Below are 19802 nucleotides of genomic sequence, written 5' to 3'. Positions count from 1 at the left end.
ATAGACAAATACTCCCAGAAAAATAGGGAATGTACACATAGGAGCCAGCTGCTCCATGGATATGTTTGGAACTTTAGTAATATGCATAGTGCCAGAGGAAGAAACGATTATTACTGCTTGCTGAGAAGTGGTAACACGATCATTTAATGTGCATAAATAACTAGGTGAAAATAAATGTTTATTACAAAAACATTTTACTTGCTTATTAAATACTCCCATTGGGAATGGCACCTTTTTCCTCCCTAAAAAAATCACTTTATTTCTAACGTTAAAAAAATAGCAAGTGAAATACTTCGACTGCAAAATCTTATCTGGAGCACTGCCCACAAGTCATAAGGGGGTAGAGGTGTGGGAACCAGGGTCGAGCTAGGGGTCTGGCTAGAGCCTAAGGGGCAAACACAAGCTGAGCCAAGAGAGTGGCCGCATAAAACGGCTGGATTATTTTGCAAAGCACACACATTTGCACAAACCAGAGCTAGTCCTGTGAGACTAGGCTCAAATCCTGGCGTCATTGCTTAACCAACACATGTGACCCTGGGAAATTATTGAATCTCTTATCTGACAACATTGGGAGTCCCTAGAAGTGATTCAATTTGCTAATACATTGAAAAGATATCTGAAATGCAATTAAACAATGTTGAGTTAATAGGATAGTAGAAACACTGTCCTGTGGAGGGTTTGCTGCTGGCCGACATCCATGTGGTCCCTGCACGTCAATCGGTAGGGCTAGATCATGTTGCCTTATCTTGTGCCGTGTGTTAAAAGCAACACCAGCCATTATGGCCTTAAGACTGACTAGCATTATTTTCAGAGTGAATTGCTCACAAACTGTTCGTCTTGATCTAGCTTGATTGTCCACATGTTATGTTATATGGCATGTGTATAGCGCCTACTGCATCGAAGCATTGTGGGGATGAACGCCCTTTGGAAGACCGTAGTCAGAGAAGTGAGGAAGGATCTCTAAAATGTGTGTGTGCATTTTACCCAGCACAAAAGGTAGGTAGGAAGTAGCTAGGTCCTGAAAAGCAGCCCAAAGATCTCAGATGAGAGGATGGGTGCCGTGACAAATTATCCGGAGAGTAGGAGAGTCAAAGGAAACAGATTATGTGAACAGCTGGACCACATTTTTTCATGGGACTCAGTTGTGTTGTGAGGTGGTGATGCGGGTTTGCGTGGGTGAAGTCGAGCAGTGCTTATTGCGGATGTATGTAGGTGAGTGGGCCATGCCCCAGGCAGGATAGAGCTATATTCCATTGTGATGCAGTGCTTGACGATCCAATGAAGAAAGGCTGACATTTAGTTGGACGTGTTCTTGCTGAGCTTATCATAAAAACACTGAGATGCCTTCCATGGGGGGCTATGTCGAATCCTCGAGTGCCCCCGCATTCCTGGCAGGGTGGGTAATGGTTCATCCGGGAGATGGACTAAGTTTGTGAGGATGCTGAAGGGAAGAGCAAGGTTTGGAGAGCCTTCCTGAAGGCGAGGTGATCTATGCAGCGGATGGTAAATGAGATTGGGGGCTTGGATTGAGAAAGACGAGCCCCCTCTTCTGGTTGATTTTGCCATTGGAATGACGAGAAGAGTTTTTTGATAGACCTTTAGAGTGTATGTTTATGCTGCAGATAAGCAGCAGCAAAATTCAATTGTGAGACTCATACCCTGGACCCAAAGTCAAGAAAATGCAAGCATGGCAGTGTAAAACAGCAAGATGCAAATGGCGAGACCCATTCCCATCTTCAATTGAAAACTATAAGTCCCAGAATGCAAAATAATCTGAACCTGAAAAATGTCCTGTTTTACATACACCACTGTACTTTCACATTCTAAGACACACTAAAATAAGTTGAATAAAGAATCACTATATAGAAGTTAATGTTAAAGGTATTTATAAAGTGCACCGTCACCAACGGAGTTGGTCTCCAGGCACTGAGGCGGATCTGTAAACAAAAGGTGGACAGGGTGGGTTAGTGGGTGAAGAGTGCGTGGGAAAGGGAGAGGTGGTGTACTGTTGGCAGCTTCAGTTTGGTTTTCACTGTGCGCTGAGCTTGGGTGTGCATATAGGATCGAAGCGGGTCCTAGCGTGCTGTTTTTGCGATCTATGTGTTGGTTGTTTGTTGCAGTGTGGTGAAGTCCGTGCGGTAAGCTGCGAGAGAGGTGGCTGTTTGGGTTTTTTGTAAATTAAGTAAGCAGAAATGGGAGGTTTTGGTTAGTGGGTTGTATGTCTCCCTGTAGTTTAGTTCATGTATCGGTATTCAAAATGGGTTGGTATCTCTCTCTCTCTGGGTTTACTGAGTATGTAGTTTCTGAGGCGATACTGTGGCTGGTTCAATAGATTCATTGGCATATTACTTCAGGTTCAGTGAGCATAGTCCTTAAATCGATAGTGGTGTTTTATCATCATGACACAGCTTCTTTCTATCTATTTACTGTCAGTAGTCTACTGGGTGGTATAAGCTTCCCTTCTCTTCCCTTTCCTGACTAGTATCAGGCAGGTGACCTTGTCACAAACCACCAGCTTTGTTCACATGAATGATGCTTTGACAGAAGGCAAAACTAGTAACCCTTTCTTTTTGCATGGCATGCAAGTAGACATCATGGATCTAAACTACACTTTAATAAGGGAGCTTTCTAGGGTTTCTCACTTAGGCGGTCTTGGGAGTGTGCACAGATTTGCTGGGTAACTAGAGCTGTGTGGAGGCGTTCAGTTGGAAATGTCTCATCACAGCGCTAATTGCCTAAACGTCCACACATAGGAAGGGCGCTGAGGAGAAGAAAAGAAATGCATTCTCCCCAAGTAATTGCGAGATTAAGGTGCTGGCCCTGGAGCCCAGGCCGTTTGTGCGTTAGCCTGGCCGCGACACAGGTGATGGGCATTGCTTGAAAGTGAATAAGCTCAATTCCAAGCACACACTAGGACACATATGCACACAGCCAACCACCGTACACTGGACTGTTATCAAGCCATGCTAACGCTAAAAGGGAGAAAGAAAAGGAATCCAGGACACTCTTCGGGTGCCTGGAAAGGTATGCACCTTGACGATTTACCACATTCTGCTTCCACCTCTGGTTGTGCCAGTGTAAACATGTTGCCAGGCATCGGATAAGGAGTGCGACCCCTTGCTTGGGTAGGCACGGACCGGAAATGAGGGTCATGCTAGAGCCTGCGTTTTGCCTACAGCCTCATCAGGCTCTGCCAGCCTTACCAGGCACAGCTTTATCAGAAATGATGGGCAATAGGGACAAAGTTATGTGGTGTTCCCGACTGAAAAGGGGAGTACCAGGAGATGGGAGCCGACACTATGTAGTTTGAAATGAATAAATACATCCATTTTGATTCTTGTGACTTCATACCTTCCCATAATGCTCTTTGCTTTTATGCACATCGTCAGAATTGGGTTCTATGAAGAGATATTGTATTGGGTGATCTGGCCTGGGGCCATGCCCCCCCGTCCCACGGAGGGAAGGGGTTCCCCCCAATACATTTTTCCTATTTCCAGTACCGTCTCAGAGGGTGGGCAGGTCTGATCTACACATGTTCCAAGCCTCTCAGGCAAGTCATCGGCACTGCAGCAATATGATGTGTAGGCAGGGGCGCAACGCGATACCTACATTTCAGGGGGCTGACCCTTCAAATGTTGGGAGAGGTGCAACCATCCGAGGGGCAAATGTATTTGTGTGGGGGGCATCTAACTTCTTTACGCATTCTAATGAGACTATTCTAGTCCCGCTTCAATGTTGCAAGCAGTTAACTCTGTTAAGTCTGAAAGCACCCACTGAAGGACTGCTGTGAGAATGAGCGGTCACCTGTCCCCTCTCTACCCTTCCAATCACTCCCCGGGCATGCAAGTACAACCCCACAAAAATTGCCTACAAATGTATGCATAAGAATACAGGTGCTAACAATGAAATGGTTTACATTGTCCGGTCTTTGTTAACAGAGAAGCCCAGGCGCTGTTTAACATCTGTCTTGTTTGGTCCGGCCACAGCTCTGTAGGTCAGCCAGGACCAGTCAACATAGCCTGACATTTTTGGGGGAAGGTGGGGTGGGGGCGGGAACTGAAGCCCGGTCAGCTCAATGTTGTTGCAGCGAGGTGGGATGGTGTGTAAGGCCAGTTTCCAGCAACCATCCCATCTCACTACACCAGCACTTCGCATTAGCTCCACGTTCCTCTTCCTCATCCCAGTACTTACCTATGAGAAGGCTCTGCCTCTCATACAGGAACTTTTTTCCTTTGGAGTCATATAGCCCCCTACACACCCATAATCCCCAATCCCCCCCCTCCACCCGTCTCCGAAAGGGACTTAATTTCCTTGGAGCAGAGCTCTTGGGAGCGACAAGCAGTGCCATCCTGGACAATTTCTCCAACAGGCGGTGGCGGTCCTCTTGAGATTTGGCAACTCCTGGTCTCCCTGTGGGGCGGCTTGGGATCCGGTTGAACTTGGGGGCCTGCGGCACCCTCGGGCCTGCTGCAGGGCTTGCTGGTCCTTTGGGCGGCCAGATGCTACCACAGTCTCAGAGTCTACCACTGGCCACTCCTTTCACAGCCCTTCGACAGTGCGGGAAGTGGGGGGTTGCTTGGCCCTCCTCGCTTCTCAAAGTCCTGCTGCAGGCACACCAGACTTTCCGACTGTGCAGGGAGGGGGCTGGTGAGCGCCCCCCCCCGCTTTACAGTATACTAAGTGCCTGGCAGTGGTGGCTGTACCCGACTGGAGGTTAGCTATGCGGATTGGTTCCCGCCCCCTTGTGCTCCTCCTGCTGCCGGTGGAATGGTTGGGGGCCTTTCTTAGGGCAGCCTCAGTTGCTGGGCAGCAGTTCCAGCATTTCTTTTGTATTCCAGAGCACTGAGTGTTGTGTTCTCGCGGTCTGTACAACCTGCCGTCTTCTCCAGATGGGGAAACGCACTGAAAATCGAAATCATGTTGCCACTTAAGAAGACTTTAGTGCAGAACGATGCCATGGGAAGAGGATGGAATTGAAGTTCTCTTTCTCAAAAGGAGCTGGAGTGCCTCATGCGGAAAGCTATTGAAGAGCATGAAGGGACCAGGAAGAAGAATCCGGTTCAGTCCTTCTGCATCTTCTTCCTGCTCCTCCTCCTTTTCCTCCTCCGAGTCTGTTCCTTCCTCAGTGGATCCCAACCACTCTGATGATGAAGCCGAGGGGGAAGGACCTGGCCAGAGATTGACAGATTTATTATGCGCTTATACACAAAAGTGTTTCAAAGCGCAACCATGCATGGGAGGGGAAAATAGAAGGAGTATTGAATTGAACTGATATTCTATTTCTATTGCGCTCGTACACTAGTGTTCTAGAGCGAGACAAGGCAAGGGAGGGGAATAGGGGAGAACAAAACGATCTTACTAGGCCCAGTGACATTGAGAACGCGCAAGCGCATGGGAGAGGGGGAAAGTGCACGGAAGGGGGGAGAAGTGGAAAGTGCAGGGCAAAGGAGAAACAGATAAATAATAAAGGCAACAAACAGTGGTAGGGCAGCCAGCAAGTGTAAGTGCTGGGTTTAAGGCAGCAGATAGGGTAAGTCTGATAAGTGCAGGAAGAAAAAGGGGGAGAGAACTGAATGGGTACAGATACAGACCCCAGTGCAAAGGGTGGCCCGGGGGCAGTGTGTGAGGGTGGCAGGGTGGGCAGGTACCGACAAAACAATCAATCTTGCTAGGCATGTTATATTCAGATCATGCAGTGCACAGAATAGGAAGAGGGGGTAGGGGGCAATAGGGATCAAGTGCACCCAGTCCTGTTGGAACATGAGTTAAGTGCAGAGAGATACCACTCTCTAGGGTCGTAAACAAAGTGCAGTAATGCTGCAACAAGCGCAAGGACCATGGGCAGTGCAGGAGACTGGCGAGGAAAGCTTGGGACCTGTGAGTCTCTGAAAGTACTGGATTGTGCACCTGTCCTCGATGACATGTAAAAGCAAGTGTAAATGCTTTCGGATCTCTCCTTTGATGGAGAGCGGGGCACCGCCATGGCTGGGGGCTTCTCTGACAGTTCAGGAACAGTGGGATCAGGAGGGGCACCGTCGGTGCTGGAATTGATTGGGGGGGTGGGGTTGCAGTCCTTGAATTCTCTGGTGGGGTGCATCGGGCCTGGGCTAACTGGAGTTAGTGTTGTCTAACAGGACATACTCAGATCTGCCAGCGGTTCAGGACTCCTGTGTTTGACCTCTTTGCTTCACCCTCCTCTGCCAAGGTTCCCCGGTACCCAGCGGTGCAGGCTTGGGGTAGATGCCTTGAACCTGGAGTGACCTCAGGGTCTCCTGTATGCCTTTCCTCCCATTCCCCTCATCCCCAGGATGGTGCAGAAGAAAAGGCAAAGCTCCTTGTCTGTGATCCTGGAGGTTCGCTTCTGGACCTGCAGAGGGTGGTTCACCTCCCTTCTGGAACTCGGGGTTCATGAGGTCTGGAGGATTCCGGAGTGGCCTTGCTCTCTGCAGACATGGTAGGGGTCAGGACTCCATGTGATCCGCTGGCCAGTCTGGCTATTGAAAGGGAAAGGATGTTAGCCTTGGGCCTTTCCGCCCAGGTGGCTGAAACTGTTTGGCACTCTAAGCGGCCTATTAGTCTGAAAGCCTTTGATAAACAATGGGCTTATTTCCTGCGCTTGTGCAAGGAGACGGGTACCCTGCCCCTCCCGCTCCCCTCGGCAGGGCTGCCCACAGGGGTTCTACAGTTCCTGCAGGGTGGGTTCAACAAGAGACTGGTTGTTGCTACTCTTCACACCCAGTGAGCGGCACTGAATGCTCTTAAGAGGGGCTCTGGGTTTCCCCTGCAGGATGAGGAGTTGTTGGGCCGGTTCCTTAAGAGCTTAACTTCCTCCAGCCATTCCCAGTGTTTGCCCCTGGTTTTGCGGTTGTTGAAGTCGGCTCCCTTTGAGCCTCTTGATCCCATTGATATCAAACACCTCACACTCAAGACCACTTTACTGGCTGCTATTAATTTGGCTCGTTGTTTGGGGGAAATCAGGGCTCTACTCTGTCGTCCCTTGTTTCTTCGGGTTCTCCCAGATTCTCTTGTTTTACGTTTTGATCCCCGGTTTTTGCCTAAATAGTCCTTGAAATGTTGTTTAATTCAAGATGTGGTCCTTCCTGCCTTCTTTCTGGACCCCCCCCCCTAACCCAGAGGAGATGGCTTGTGATGCCGTTTATGTCCGGCTGGCTGTCCTGGCGTATCTTGCCAGGAAGGAGGCATTCTGAAGGTCCAACTGCCTCCTGGGGACCTTTGGTGCTGCTGGGGCGGGTACGAGTGAGTCTGTAGTTTCTATCAGTCACTGGATAAAGACCGTTATCTCCATGGCATACCAGGTTTCTGGGCTACTAGTTCCTCGGAGGGTCAAGGTCGTTCCACTTGGGGCATTGCAGCCTCCTGTGCGGATGCTCCGGGTGTCCCGCTGCACGTGATATGCAGGTCTGCTACTTAAGCGGATCCCAATACCTTTATCACTTACTACCGGCTCAATATTGGTAACCCCATGGATGGTTCCTTTGGAGTGGGGGTGGGGCCGAAATCACTGTTGTTTCCTTTGCACAATACATTGGTGGTATTGCTGCATTTATCAATTGGATTGGTGTCTATCATCGGGCCCTTCCACTTCATACTGGCTTTAGTATATCTCAGTCAAGTACTGCGACGAGGAAGAGGAACGTGGATATAATGTTGCGTTTACTTACCAGTAATCTTCATTACTCCTAGCCCTACCCATCCTTGTCCCAGTACTGCCAACCCTCTGTGCGCTCCCATGGTGTGGATGGTCCCATGATCTGACTGGAATTGGAATGAACTGGGGATTATGGGTAAGTAGGGAGTATATACCTCCAAAGGAAAAGAAAAGAAAAGCGGTCCTGTATGGGAGGCAGAGCCTCCTCATAGGTAAGTACTGTCACAAGGAAGAGTAGGACTAGGAGTAATGAAGATTACAGGTAAGTAATCATAGGTTTGACGGTCCTGATGAAATGCCATCACAGGCATGAAACACGCGTAGACTATATCCATGCTGAAGTGCCATGTGTAACATAGTACTCGGACCTTGTTAAAAGGGGGAGGGAGAGGATTCACAGTGTGACACTGGGCAGGTACCAATAGAGAGGGACCCGATCCCCAACTCAAGCCCGTCTGTCATGATGTTTTTTTGTGCACGTGCATCACTTGGTACAATCCCAAAAACAAATACATACAGTGCTGGAAGCAACCCAATGTTCATCTTCCCCATCCACAACCAACCGCAAGTGATGGGGTTCACCCTAGACCACTAGAGACTTAAAAGCGGGGCCCTAACCCCAGGGTAGAGATACTCACCATGAAGGTGGTTGGGCCCCAGAGCCGATACTAACAGGCACAGGAAAGTTGCTTAGTCAGCATGTATCTGAGGTTGCAAGCTCACGCAGAGGAAGTGGGTAGGTCTTAGCGCCCTGTCAATGACTTTCCACCACGTATACACCTCCAAAAACAAAAAGATAGAACAAGACTGGCAAGGGAGAGCTGGCCAATCAGAACAGGGGATGGATGTTTCAACATGGGACAGGAAATAAGAAGTGCGTCACTGTGCGTGTTACCCAGGTGAGATCAGTGGAGTTGCTGGTGGAGAACCAAGATACTAGCAGGACAGAGCAGGAAGCAGTAGAGCACAGATGTTTAATGGAAAAGGTGAGATGTTGCTTCAGTGAGCACAAGGATTCTGCAGTGCGTGCGTGCGAGACATGTGTGAGACATGTGGGTAGAAGAGATAATTTAAGGAGTGACAGGAAAAAGGCAGATAAAGAGTGAAAGGCGGGTGACTGGATAGTGGAGTGGGGGATTGGTACCATGGGAATTGTAGTAGTTGCAGAACGAGAAGTGGTGGTAGTAGAATTGTAGTAGTTGCAGAATGAGAAGTGGTGGTAGTAGCATGAGAAGTAGTAGGAGGAGGGGGGGGAGTGGCGGGAGGAGAAGTGGACGTTGCAGGAGGAGTGGTAGTTGCAGGAGGGGGAGCTGCAGTACAAAGAGGAGGAGGAGTGGTAGCAACAGGAAGAAATGGACGGAACACTAAAGGTGGAGGTAAGGCATAGGAGGAGTAAAACATCAGATGGACAGAAGAGTGGTGGGTGGAGCAAGAACAGGGACTGTGATACTAAGAATGGAGAAGGGAAGAGGTAAGGGTGGGTGTGACTGAACAAGCCTGTGTCCAACTGATAAATTGCAAGGCACTCCATCAGAACATCAACAACTGGCTAGGATAGGGACAGCTAGGAAATCCCTAAGGGAGTCTAGAGAACCATTGTCTAAGAGAGTCATCAGCAGCCTAAGGCCGCAGTAGACAGTAGGGTTACCGGTCAGTAGAACTAACCTGGGGTCATGGATTCCCAAGTTCAGGAGGAATGCCAAGGAAGACTAGAGAGGGACAGACATCGGGCCCACAAAATTAGAACAAACACCCTTGAACCGTCCTTACACCTCACTGTGGTATGGGTAATACAGGGTTACAACACATATCTATGCATATCTAAATAGGGCTTCTTTGAGGTTTTCGAAATAACATGGACACGCCATGGTCCCGCCAGAGTACCTCCCACCTCCGTAGATGGTCCTAACATGTCTTCATCACACCCCATAAAAACCCTGGTTGGTTATAGTCTGCTTAACAATATGTAGTCATTCACTCAACCCCTGATCGTTTGCCAAGGTTCTTGTAGTAACCTATTTATGTCCTCATAAGGATGTTTTCCATTTCCACCCATACTTAACAGTTCACTTATGATGGCCTCTACACTTCTCAAGTCTCAAAATTACTTATGGACTCCCCACCGTCAGGCCTAGAGCCCACACAAAACCTGACCAGAGTCAAACCTCAACACCAAAAGGGGTTCAAAATTACTCTTTTTTAAAAGGCCCTTGGCCTGGCGTCATGTATACACATGGTTGCATTAGTTCTACCCAAGCTCAACTTGTAGCTCAACTAACGTACTAGCCAGGAAAAGGCAGAATAGTGATTACCTTGATGCCCTGCTTTAGGGAGAACAGATGGCAGTGATGGTGCAATGGTGAAGCCCCATGGCCTCTTAAAATTATTTTCTCTGGATGGTACAGTTTGACCTAAAAGACTATTGTGCAATGTTGCATTTTGTATCCCCATCAACTCTTGCAGGACTTAAGTCTTGAACTCAGCCAAACTACCAAACGGTGTATGGGCCATACAAGGAGTTCTGGTTCAAACCTCTGTCTGAATATCCAAGGCCAGGTGAGGTCAGAGAATTGGTAAAGTGTTTTATGGCTTAAATCTCTCATTCCAGCTACTAACTTTATCACAGCTACAAAAAGGAGGGAACTGAAAGACTTATCAGTAAAATACAGGTGAAGGTTGCATGGCCCCAATGGAGCTTGCGTTCTTTTACCTGATCACATTGACAAATGAGGTCCAAGTGTTTTGGCATTCATAAGTGCAGGAAAGACATTGCATCAATCCATCACATAGTGACATGTTGCTATTGCACAACGCTAATGTTCCGCTGACAGCCACTGTAGCTAGTTACCATAACCCTTCCGTCATCGGTTCTGCAAGCACATCGACCATCTCCATGTCAATAATCCTCACTCAATCCCGAGTCACAGACTCGGCCAAGTTAGGATGGAGCACAGTTTAAGGAAGTCCTTCCTGGACGTATGCATAGCATTGCAAAATACCATGATTCTGGACTGATACTACTTTCCATCTTATCTTGAATGGAGGAGATAACCCGCTAAAATTGAGAGTACAAAATATAAAGGACATTTAAATATCACACTTAATGATTATTTTTTATGGCCAACTAATATTACTATTACCCAACTTAATAAAACTAATGTTATGCCTTGAAATGAAGACACTATCCGCTCTGCCAGCATTCAAACCTGTAAACTTCAGGTGCTCTGCAGCAGGTGCACTGACCCACCAAGTAAGTTTTCTGCAAAGGTTTAGCGGAGGCAGGGCAGCCCATTTCTTGATAGGTTTTCCAGGGAGGAATTTTAAATACCCAACGCGAACCTAACACGTGTTGCAATGTGTTCATGCCTAATGGGAGCCTCGAACAAATGCAATTTTGGAGCTAGGAAACATCTCAAAAGAGAAAAACTGCACAACATGGGGATTAAAATAATGAGGATACAAATAAAAATATCAAATAAATGAAACAAAAATATCAATTTTCCTAGGTTGAATGGTGTCAGGAGTATTTATTGACTATCAAAACAGTCTATTTTAGGAACCTTACATACAATTAAGTAGAAACACCTCACCAGGATAATGGAAATAATCAACAGTGCGGCAGTTATGGACCATCATGCACCGTGGCGAGAGACATGCTATAGTTATGGACCATCATGCACTGTGGCGAGAGACATGCTATAGTTATGGACCATCATGCACTGTGGCGAGAGACATGCTATAGTTATGGACCATCTTGCACTGTGGCGAGAGACATGCTATAGTTATGGCCCATCATGCACTGTGGCGAGAGACATGCTATAGTTATGGCCGATCCTGCACTATGGCGAGAGACATGCTATAGTTATGGCCCAGCATGGACTGTGGCGAGAGAAATCCTATAGTTATGGCCCATCATGCACTGTGGCGAGAGACATGCTATAGTTATGGCCCATCATGACCTGTGGCGAGAGACATGCTATAGTTATGGCCCATCATGCACTGTGGCGAGAGACATGCTATAGTTATGGACCATCATGCACTGTGGCGAGAGACATCCTATAGTTATGGCCCATCATGCACTGTGGCGAGAGACATGCTATAGTTATGGACCATCATGCACTGTGGCGAGAGACATCCTATAGTTATGGACCATCATGCACTGTGGCGAGAGACATGCTATAGTTATGGACCATCTTGCACTGTGGCGAGAGACATGCTATAGTTATGGCCCATCATGCACTGTGGCGAGAGACATGCTATAGTTATGGCCGATCCTGCACTATGGCGAGAGACATGCTATAGTTATGGCCCAGCATGGACTGTGGCGAGAGAAATCCTATAGTTATGGCCCATCATGCACTGTGGCGAGAGACATGCTATAGTTATGGCCCATCATGACCTGTGGCGAGAGACATGCTATAGTTATGGACCATCATGCACTGTGGCGAGAGACATCCTATAGTTATGGACCATCATGCACTGTGGCGAGAGACATGCTATAGTTATGGACCATCTTGCACTGTGGCGAGAGACATGCTATAGTTATGGCCCATCATGCACTGTGGCGAGAGACATGCTATAGTTATGGCCGATCCTGCACTATGGCGAGAGACATGCTATAGTTATGGCCCAGCATGGACTGTGGCGAGAGAAATCCTATAGTTATGGCCCATCATGCACTGTGGCGAGAGACATGCTATAGTTATGGCCCATCATGACCTGTGGCGAGAGACATGCTATAGTTATGGCCCATCATGCACTGTGGCGAGAGACATGCTATAGTTATGGACCATCATGCACTGTGGCGAGAGACATCCTATAGTTATGGCCCATCATGCACTGTGGCGAGAGACATCCTATAATTATGAGCCATCATGCACTGTGGCGAGAGACATCCTATGTCATGACTTTACCCATGAAATAGGATTCTGCAGTTGTGGGGCGGACATGGATTTCCTCCGTTGACAAATGTGCTAGGAATTTGGTAATTTGGTAACGCGTCCATCACTGACCGACCTGATCAATTCAGCTGTGAAATGTTGACAACCAGCTACTGGCCACTGCTGAAAAAACCCACAATTTTTACAATGAATAAAATCAAGACAGCCAAGCAACGAATCTGGCTTCCAGCTGTACACTTGCATTCCATTTACTAAGGTTGGAGGAGAAACCTATCATAAAGGAGGTTTCACGAATTTCTTTCCAGGACAATATTGCCCTGCCATCACCACCGTAAACAATGAACGAACATAGCATTGTCATGTTTGTTCCTGTATCTACCTATTCTTTCTGTACCCTACCTATACATATGTACCGATGGACTAAGGACCTTTCCCTGCTTATGGGCTACATGCAACTGGACCATAGTGCCCCGATGCCTGAGGGCTTGTGTGAGCTGTATAAATGCAATAAATAAATATTGTTGTAAAGCAATGGTCTACCACTCACTTTTATGAGGGTGCATCTGTCTGTAGGCTGTTTTGGGCACTTATTGGGGGCACGTAAGTAAATGTAGGCCTTTTTGAGTGTTCAGAACACCAAAAGGTACGCTGATGTTTCTATAGAACATATTACAGTGGCAGAACATGCTTCCCATCAATGCCCCACCAATGAGACCTGAGCTAGTAATGGAGGAAGAGAGGCCAGTTCAGTCTTCAGGCCCACTCCATTTCTGGCTTTTCAGGGGTCACCAAGAGGAATATCAATTATTGACAACTGACTGTGAAAAGCAGCTGGAATGGCAGCTGATCAGAGAAACAAGTCCAACTCTTTCATGGAGGCCATCAAAGAAACCACACATTTAGCTACCGAATTCCTATTGGTCAAAGCTGGATTTAAACAGGTGAGCTTAAAGCCAGACCGGCACGAATTCCCTGAGCAAAATAGCGGCAATCATCTTCGAGACTATCAGCAATTGTGTAGAAAGTTGCAACCAAGAAAATGCCCCCATGGACCTCCAGAACAATGCATATAAAACTGTCTTTGCCATAAAACATTACCTTTTCTTGAGGAGATCCATTGCAGAGCCCAGAAACTCGTTCTTCATTTTCTGCAGCTTGGCGCCATAGCCGGAAAGATCAGTCGCCTCCAGCAGCAGTGATGGGCAGCAGGAGGACTGTGCTTCTGAAACCAGGCGGCGATCTGCGGCATTAAGGATTCCGCTAGCGATCTTTGCATCCGCCGCTGTCAGCTCGTGCAAAATGCCTTCCTCGCTCTCCCGGTGGACAGCTAACGCCTGTAGAGGTGACCTTGGAATTGGGCTGGAACAAATAGGAGCCACTGCTTTGTCAGTTTCCAAATTTTGATTTCTGCAGTCCTCAAACAACCCTTGGTTTAGATCAAGGGATGTCAAGTTGCAGTTAATACTGTCACTAGAACCCTGATTGTCTTGCAATTGGAACAGACCGGGGGAGCGCCGGCCAGCATTGTCAACGTCAGGTGCCGCAATCCTTAGCTTGGCTCGGTCATCCAGGTTGTGCTTTTCAATGTCTTGTGCCGCAGCTGAACAGGTGTTTTGATTGATTTCTATGTTGAGCACTAGACCGTTGGTGCTCGTCTGGTTGGTAGGTTGCGCCTCTTCTCTGTTCGAAGAGGGGTCTTTGTTTCTCATTCGCTTAAATTCCTCAAAAGTGGGGATGTATAATCTACCTTTACAGCATCCTCTCTTACTCTGGTCTGGACTGGATGGTTCGGGTGTGGCATTCAGGTGCCCGCATTCTCTTAAAGACTCCTCAGTTCTGGATTTAGTCACCTGCTTGCTGACCTCTGCCATATGGAGGCTGAGGTTGGGGGAGCTATTCTGCCGCCTGAGCTTCAAGCGCCTCATTGCCTCTTGTTTGATGTCCTCCGGGCAGGTTATCCGGTGGCAAAAACTAGGCCGCTGCCGTAGGAGTGGCACGTGACTTGGAGAAAGGGTAGCAGGTTCTACAAGCACATTGCCACAGTTCACAGCACCTCCGTTTTTACACTGTTGGCATGTCCTGCGTTGGGAAACTTCGCTGCTGACAAAATCGTTCAAGAAAGCCTGTGGTCGGAGAGGTTTGCTGGGCTCAGCTGCCTTTGCGCTATGGAGCCGGAGTTTTTCCTTCAGTTCTCTTTTGGCATTTCGGTGCAGGACCCTTTCATCCGTCGATGGAAAAAGCCACTGTGAAACTTTGGCAAAAGGACGAGCAGGCATATCTCTCTGCATTGGGATTCTGCCGGATTCAAAAGGCATGTGTCTGCATGCTTCCACTATGCGTTGGACTGGGGGCCTGCCTGGGGATCCTTCGGACCAATGGCTGGTGCTTTTACAGTGCAAGATGAATTCACTGTCCACACTTCGACAGTGAGTGTACAAATTGGAATCTGCCAGAGTAGCCCAATGTATATTCTCCAGGCTGCGATACAGCCTGGTTTCTGCGTTGCTAGATGACGCCATGTCCCCAGTCATTCCGTGGGGATCCATACTTTTTAATGGGTGCATTGTACTCTGAGGACAGTTACTTATGCCATGCTTTGCATGCAGTTGGTTATTCTGGACACTTAAAATGAGTCTGCTGTGTTCCTGCCGGTCGTCAACACTAATGTATGTCATAGCAGATGATCATGGGTGTGACAACTTGATATCTTAGAGCTGAAGAGGAGGTTGGTAGGTCTAATGATGGAGCCCAAAGCTCTTACTAGCAGGGTGGTTACTGAGGTATTCCATTTTTGGTTTCTCGGTTCCTTATTGCAAGAGCTTCAAATGACGTCAATCCAAATGATGGCATGAAAACCTGATAAATTAAGGAAAGAAACAAATATAAGATTTCAGAAATATATTTTCTTAATCAGAAATCTATAGCAGTTAAATATTATGCCAACTGTAGCATCGATCAATAGCAAGACGCATCAAAGCAAAATGCACATTGTGTAGACACAGAAAGGAAGACATTACTGTTAACTTTGCAGTAAGAGCAGATGACCCAATTCAAATGGTTTCTTGATGCAGATGCAGTCATTTCTAAATTGCCCACCAATAATTAGAAGGCTACATTAGAAATGGGCGCTAAGTGTATGTTCCAACACATCTACCAACTATGCATGTGATTTGCATGTAACATTTCAGAACCCTCAATTGTAGACAGTTGCACTTTGGTTTGATGGACTCCTTATACTCTGCTCCCACTCCACCCTTATTGCTGTGCCCCATATAATACAGCAGTCCCATTAAAAATGTGGTCCAGCCGTCAACATAAATATCTCAAAATTTGCCAGATTGTATTTAAAAATATGTGTGCACCAACTGTTTTCTTTCATGATATTTGCATTTATTTGAAGAACAGGGATGTCAATTTTCATCAGAAATGACTTGCACCACTTTTACAAATGGCTAATGTCACGAAGTAAGACTAGGACACAGGGGTAATTGGCAAAGGCCTATTTAACAAAAACAGGGATTGGAGGAGGTCCTAACTTGTCCTGTCTGTAAGAGGGATGTGCCTACCTCAACACAACAAACTAGTGAAAACTGTCTTGTCGGAATGTCCAAATTACATACACAGTCCTGTGTTCAAATCCTAATCTGTCCCTTACAAGCTATACTTCATACATGGAAAGGCGAAAATGTCTCTTGGCTCGCCACCTGCAGCCTTGCTTTGCAATTCTCTAACAAAAGTTCCCAAATCATGGTGTTCAAAACCTAGTTGCAGACAGCTCAAAATGGCGTGTTGCCTTCCTTTTGAGTTTCATTATAGTCCATACAAGTGTCTCTCTTCGTTTGGTTGAAGAAAACGGGTCTCCGATCCTGATGAGCAATCCTGGTTTCCAGGAATTGTAGTACACACCTGGCTCAGTCTCAAATCAAATGAAAGATCCAATACCTTTCTCTCACATATACCTCTTTATTTAACTTCACGCCAATTCATAGCCTTGCTTTACTCTACTGCCAAAGTCTATGCATGCCATTCATTGGCCAGGCATACTTGGTTCACTTACCCATCAAGTATTTCAGTTGGGTGGAACTGTTTCACTCTCTTCCCACAATCAACAGTTATTATTAATGCAGTCTTTGATGATCTGTCGTACATGACTGTGTGGGGCTTATTGGGGAGGAAATAAGAAGAGCTCTTGCCGTCTCTCTCTCGCGTCTGCTACACCCTCCCACCCCACTCGCTCCTTCTGGCGGTTGAGACCCTTGCGCCCAAGTAAATACCTATTTTCCTGGTCCTGCTTGGTCTCTCGCTGATGCTCTGTGCGCCCGAGACCAATGGAGCTCCACTGCACTCCCCTCGGATGGTAAGAATCCTCATGGCCAAGCCGTACCGGAGAAAGCATTGTACATCTTTCCCCCAGCCTCAGGTACTGCATCGCTCTGGCTACGGGATAGTACCCCGTAGTGGTCTTTACCTTGCTTCGGGACGGTGGCACCAACACCACCCAGCGAAGTCCATTTGGGACCACCTCTCACGCTCTTATGTCGGCCTCTGGTGGTGCTCATAGTTTGTGGGTCATTCCGTAATGCCTTGTTTCGCCTTCTTTGTTCTCCAGCATTCTCTGTACCACAGCTCCTGCCGCTTTCAATCTCCGGTCTGCTCCTGCTGCTATGTACCTCCTGAGGAGGACTTTGCGTTTCAAAAAAAGTCTGTCTCCATTGTATATTCCCCATAACCAACAGGGGGCTTTGACAACTAGATTGTGCCCCATGGTCTGAAGAGGTATTCATCATCTCTTCCTCGCCCCAGTATTTGGTCTTTGAACACATGGTTTTTCTTAAATAGGTCTCCTTCTTTCTTGTCTCAGTCTGGCTTAAAGGGGCAACTCCTTTAACCTGACAGAGCAGTCTCCTGTGAAGTATTGTATATAGGGGGCTTGAGGAGTGGTGAGGTTAAGACAGCCACATCCCTATCTCATTTGGAGAGCCTTATCCTAGGGAATGACGTCGCCTAGCAATTTGTCACACTAGCCAGCATGTTGTCAGCAAGTAGACGCAATGGAGGATCTGGATAGGTTTTAGATTGTGCGGTTAGCAAAGTGGAGGACTTTGTACAGGGGGAGGAAGGAGTAGATGAATTTTCTGAATGTTGGAGGTTATTACGAGCAGCAGTGGTAGTGATGAATATTTGGTGTCGCAGGTTGCTATCAAAGAGGAAACCAAGACAGATCCTTGGGCTAGGGAGCAAGAAGTTCAGGTGAGAAGAAGATAGGAGTGGGTGGCACTGGAATCCATGAGAAAGAGGACTTCTGTTTTTGAAGAGTTCAGCATGTGGCAGCCGAGAGCCATTCAGTGCGATAGCTAGGGTGAAGGAAAGGAGAACAACATTTGAGTGTCATCAGGAAAAAAATGATAATGAAAGCCAAAAGGATGACATAAGTCTTCCTAGGGCATCAGTATAGAGGGTGAAGAGCAGAGGTTCACCAATGCTGACAGAGGGTTGGGGTTAGAGGTTTGCGAGTTCCAGGAGATTTAAATGCTTTACCGTCTAGGTAGATGATCCAGGTGAAGCAGATTTGCTAAAACCAAGGTCCCGGAGAGAGGAGTGGTTGACAATGTCGAAAGCAGCAGAGGTCTCCAAAAGGATGACTATAGAAGAGTTTAGAGTGGCGAGAATCAGAGAAAAAAGTTGGAGACATGCACAGGGCAGGGTCACTGGAGTGTTTACTACAGAAGCCAGATGAAGGTACATGCCAAATACTTGAAAATTGAAGCAGGCAAGAACATTTTCTTTTCCCTAGGAATTTTTCCCTAGGGAAAACCCATGTTAAAAGCTGTTCAAAACTTAATTAAAACAACTTTTATTCAAACTATGAAACCATCCGTTACAAATTCTGAAACTTACTGTGTTGGTGCAGATGCCTTCAAAAAGTACTTTGGCAATTCAAAAGTCATTTGGAAATGTTAATTTTGGAAACTCCATAAACGATTCGTATTAACCTTAACTATGCTATGAGCTAGCGTGCTATCATCTCTATCTCAGAAAGCAAACCAACACACCATCATGTGCTTTATTGCTCGGTTGAGTTTATGCCTTGACTAATAAGGTGCATCTCCCCTCTCAAGGCTGTGTTTTTCTCATTTGAGGGACATATCATACCTTTGTTTCTGCTCCACAGAAGATCTTTCACCTGTCAGTTGTGCATACGACAGTAGACAAACAAATATGAAAGCATAATTTCGCTCAAAGGACATTCCATAATATCAAACAATCCAATGTTATTGAGTGCACTGCAGTTCATCACTACATTGAAGTTGTGGTAGTTCTGTTTTGACACTCACAATTTATTAAGAGCTTCCCACAAGTGGGAAATGGATGAACTCCTACTGGGTTTAGGATTAAAAGAACAACCAATATCCCAGGTAGGGACAACACAAAGTGGGGTTTCGGCTGTATGTCAGTACATGCAGTATTTCCCCTCACCGGGAATGGAAATAAATACCCTATTCTTATAACTTATAAGTCTTGATTCCTATTCTTCATCATAAGTCTATCAAAAGGCCAACTTCAAACCTAGTCTTAAGCCCTGCATACTACCCTAGTCTGAATAACAACGTTCAGCAGATTAGCTCAACAATTACCTAAACCTATGACACAGGAGTCTGGATAAGTACAAAATGCTAATTAAGCTCTTGTAACAGGTACTCGCCAGTAGTCTCCTCCCTTCCGTCCCTTGCCCCACGACATCCCACTCCCGCCTGGTCCTTGCGTTTTCTGATACTTCTCGGGTTTAACCATCCTCTCAGGTTGCTGTTAATGTCACTCAAGGTTTTTCATTGTGACTAATGAATTGCGACCTGGCAAGGGTGTGAAAGCCCTGGCCTTTTTGATTTGTAATAAATAAAAGTGTGCAGGTAATTCAGTCTCAGAAATGGTAATCTCCTGATCAGATTCCCCTTTCATAAGCTCCATGACAAAAGCAAAGTGTGAATCTGTGTCCTGCTGCATCAGTATCCTGATTTGCTGCGTGTGCTCTACCAGTGGCACCAAGCAGGTTCAGAGGTCAGAGCTGCCCATTTGGCAGCAAAGTAATTGCAGCAGAGGGGCTGCATTTAAGGTATGCACCGCTGTACCAAAACTACGATGATCATAAGTAGCCCAAGCTAGTGGCAGGGTAAACTCTAAATATAAGCCATGCCCGAGTTAAGGCGTGGTGCATGCCACTACTCATCAATGCA

At 46.9% G+C, this 19802-nt stretch overlaps 1 protein-coding gene across 4 annotated transcripts in view; it reads right to left on the bottom strand.

Moving 5' to 3' along the window:
• LOC138489101 (uncharacterized) overlaps positions 1-19802 on the bottom strand; it is a 501288-nt gene that overhangs the window by 131534 nt on the left and 349952 nt on the right. For all 4 annotated transcript variants that reach the window (XM_069616698.1, XM_069616695.1, XM_069616697.1 and 1 more), the window contains one exon: positions 13669-15426. In XM_069616698.1, the coding sequence (XP_069472799.1) occupies positions 13669-15245 (1577 nt within the window). In that variant the 5' untranslated portion in view covers positions 15246-15426. The remainder of the gene's footprint in view (positions 1-13668; positions 15427-19802) is intronic.

This window comes from Ambystoma mexicanum, chromosome 9 (assembly GCF_040938575.1).
Source record: "Ambystoma mexicanum isolate Mex_15411 chromosome 9, UKY_AmexF1_1, whole genome shotgun sequence".
Classification (NCBI taxonomy): domain Eukaryota; kingdom Metazoa; phylum Chordata; class Amphibia; order Caudata; family Ambystomatidae; genus Ambystoma; species Ambystoma mexicanum.
The sequence above is the reverse complement of the archived record's forward strand: the minus strand, read 5'-3'. Positions and strand labels throughout refer to the sequence as shown.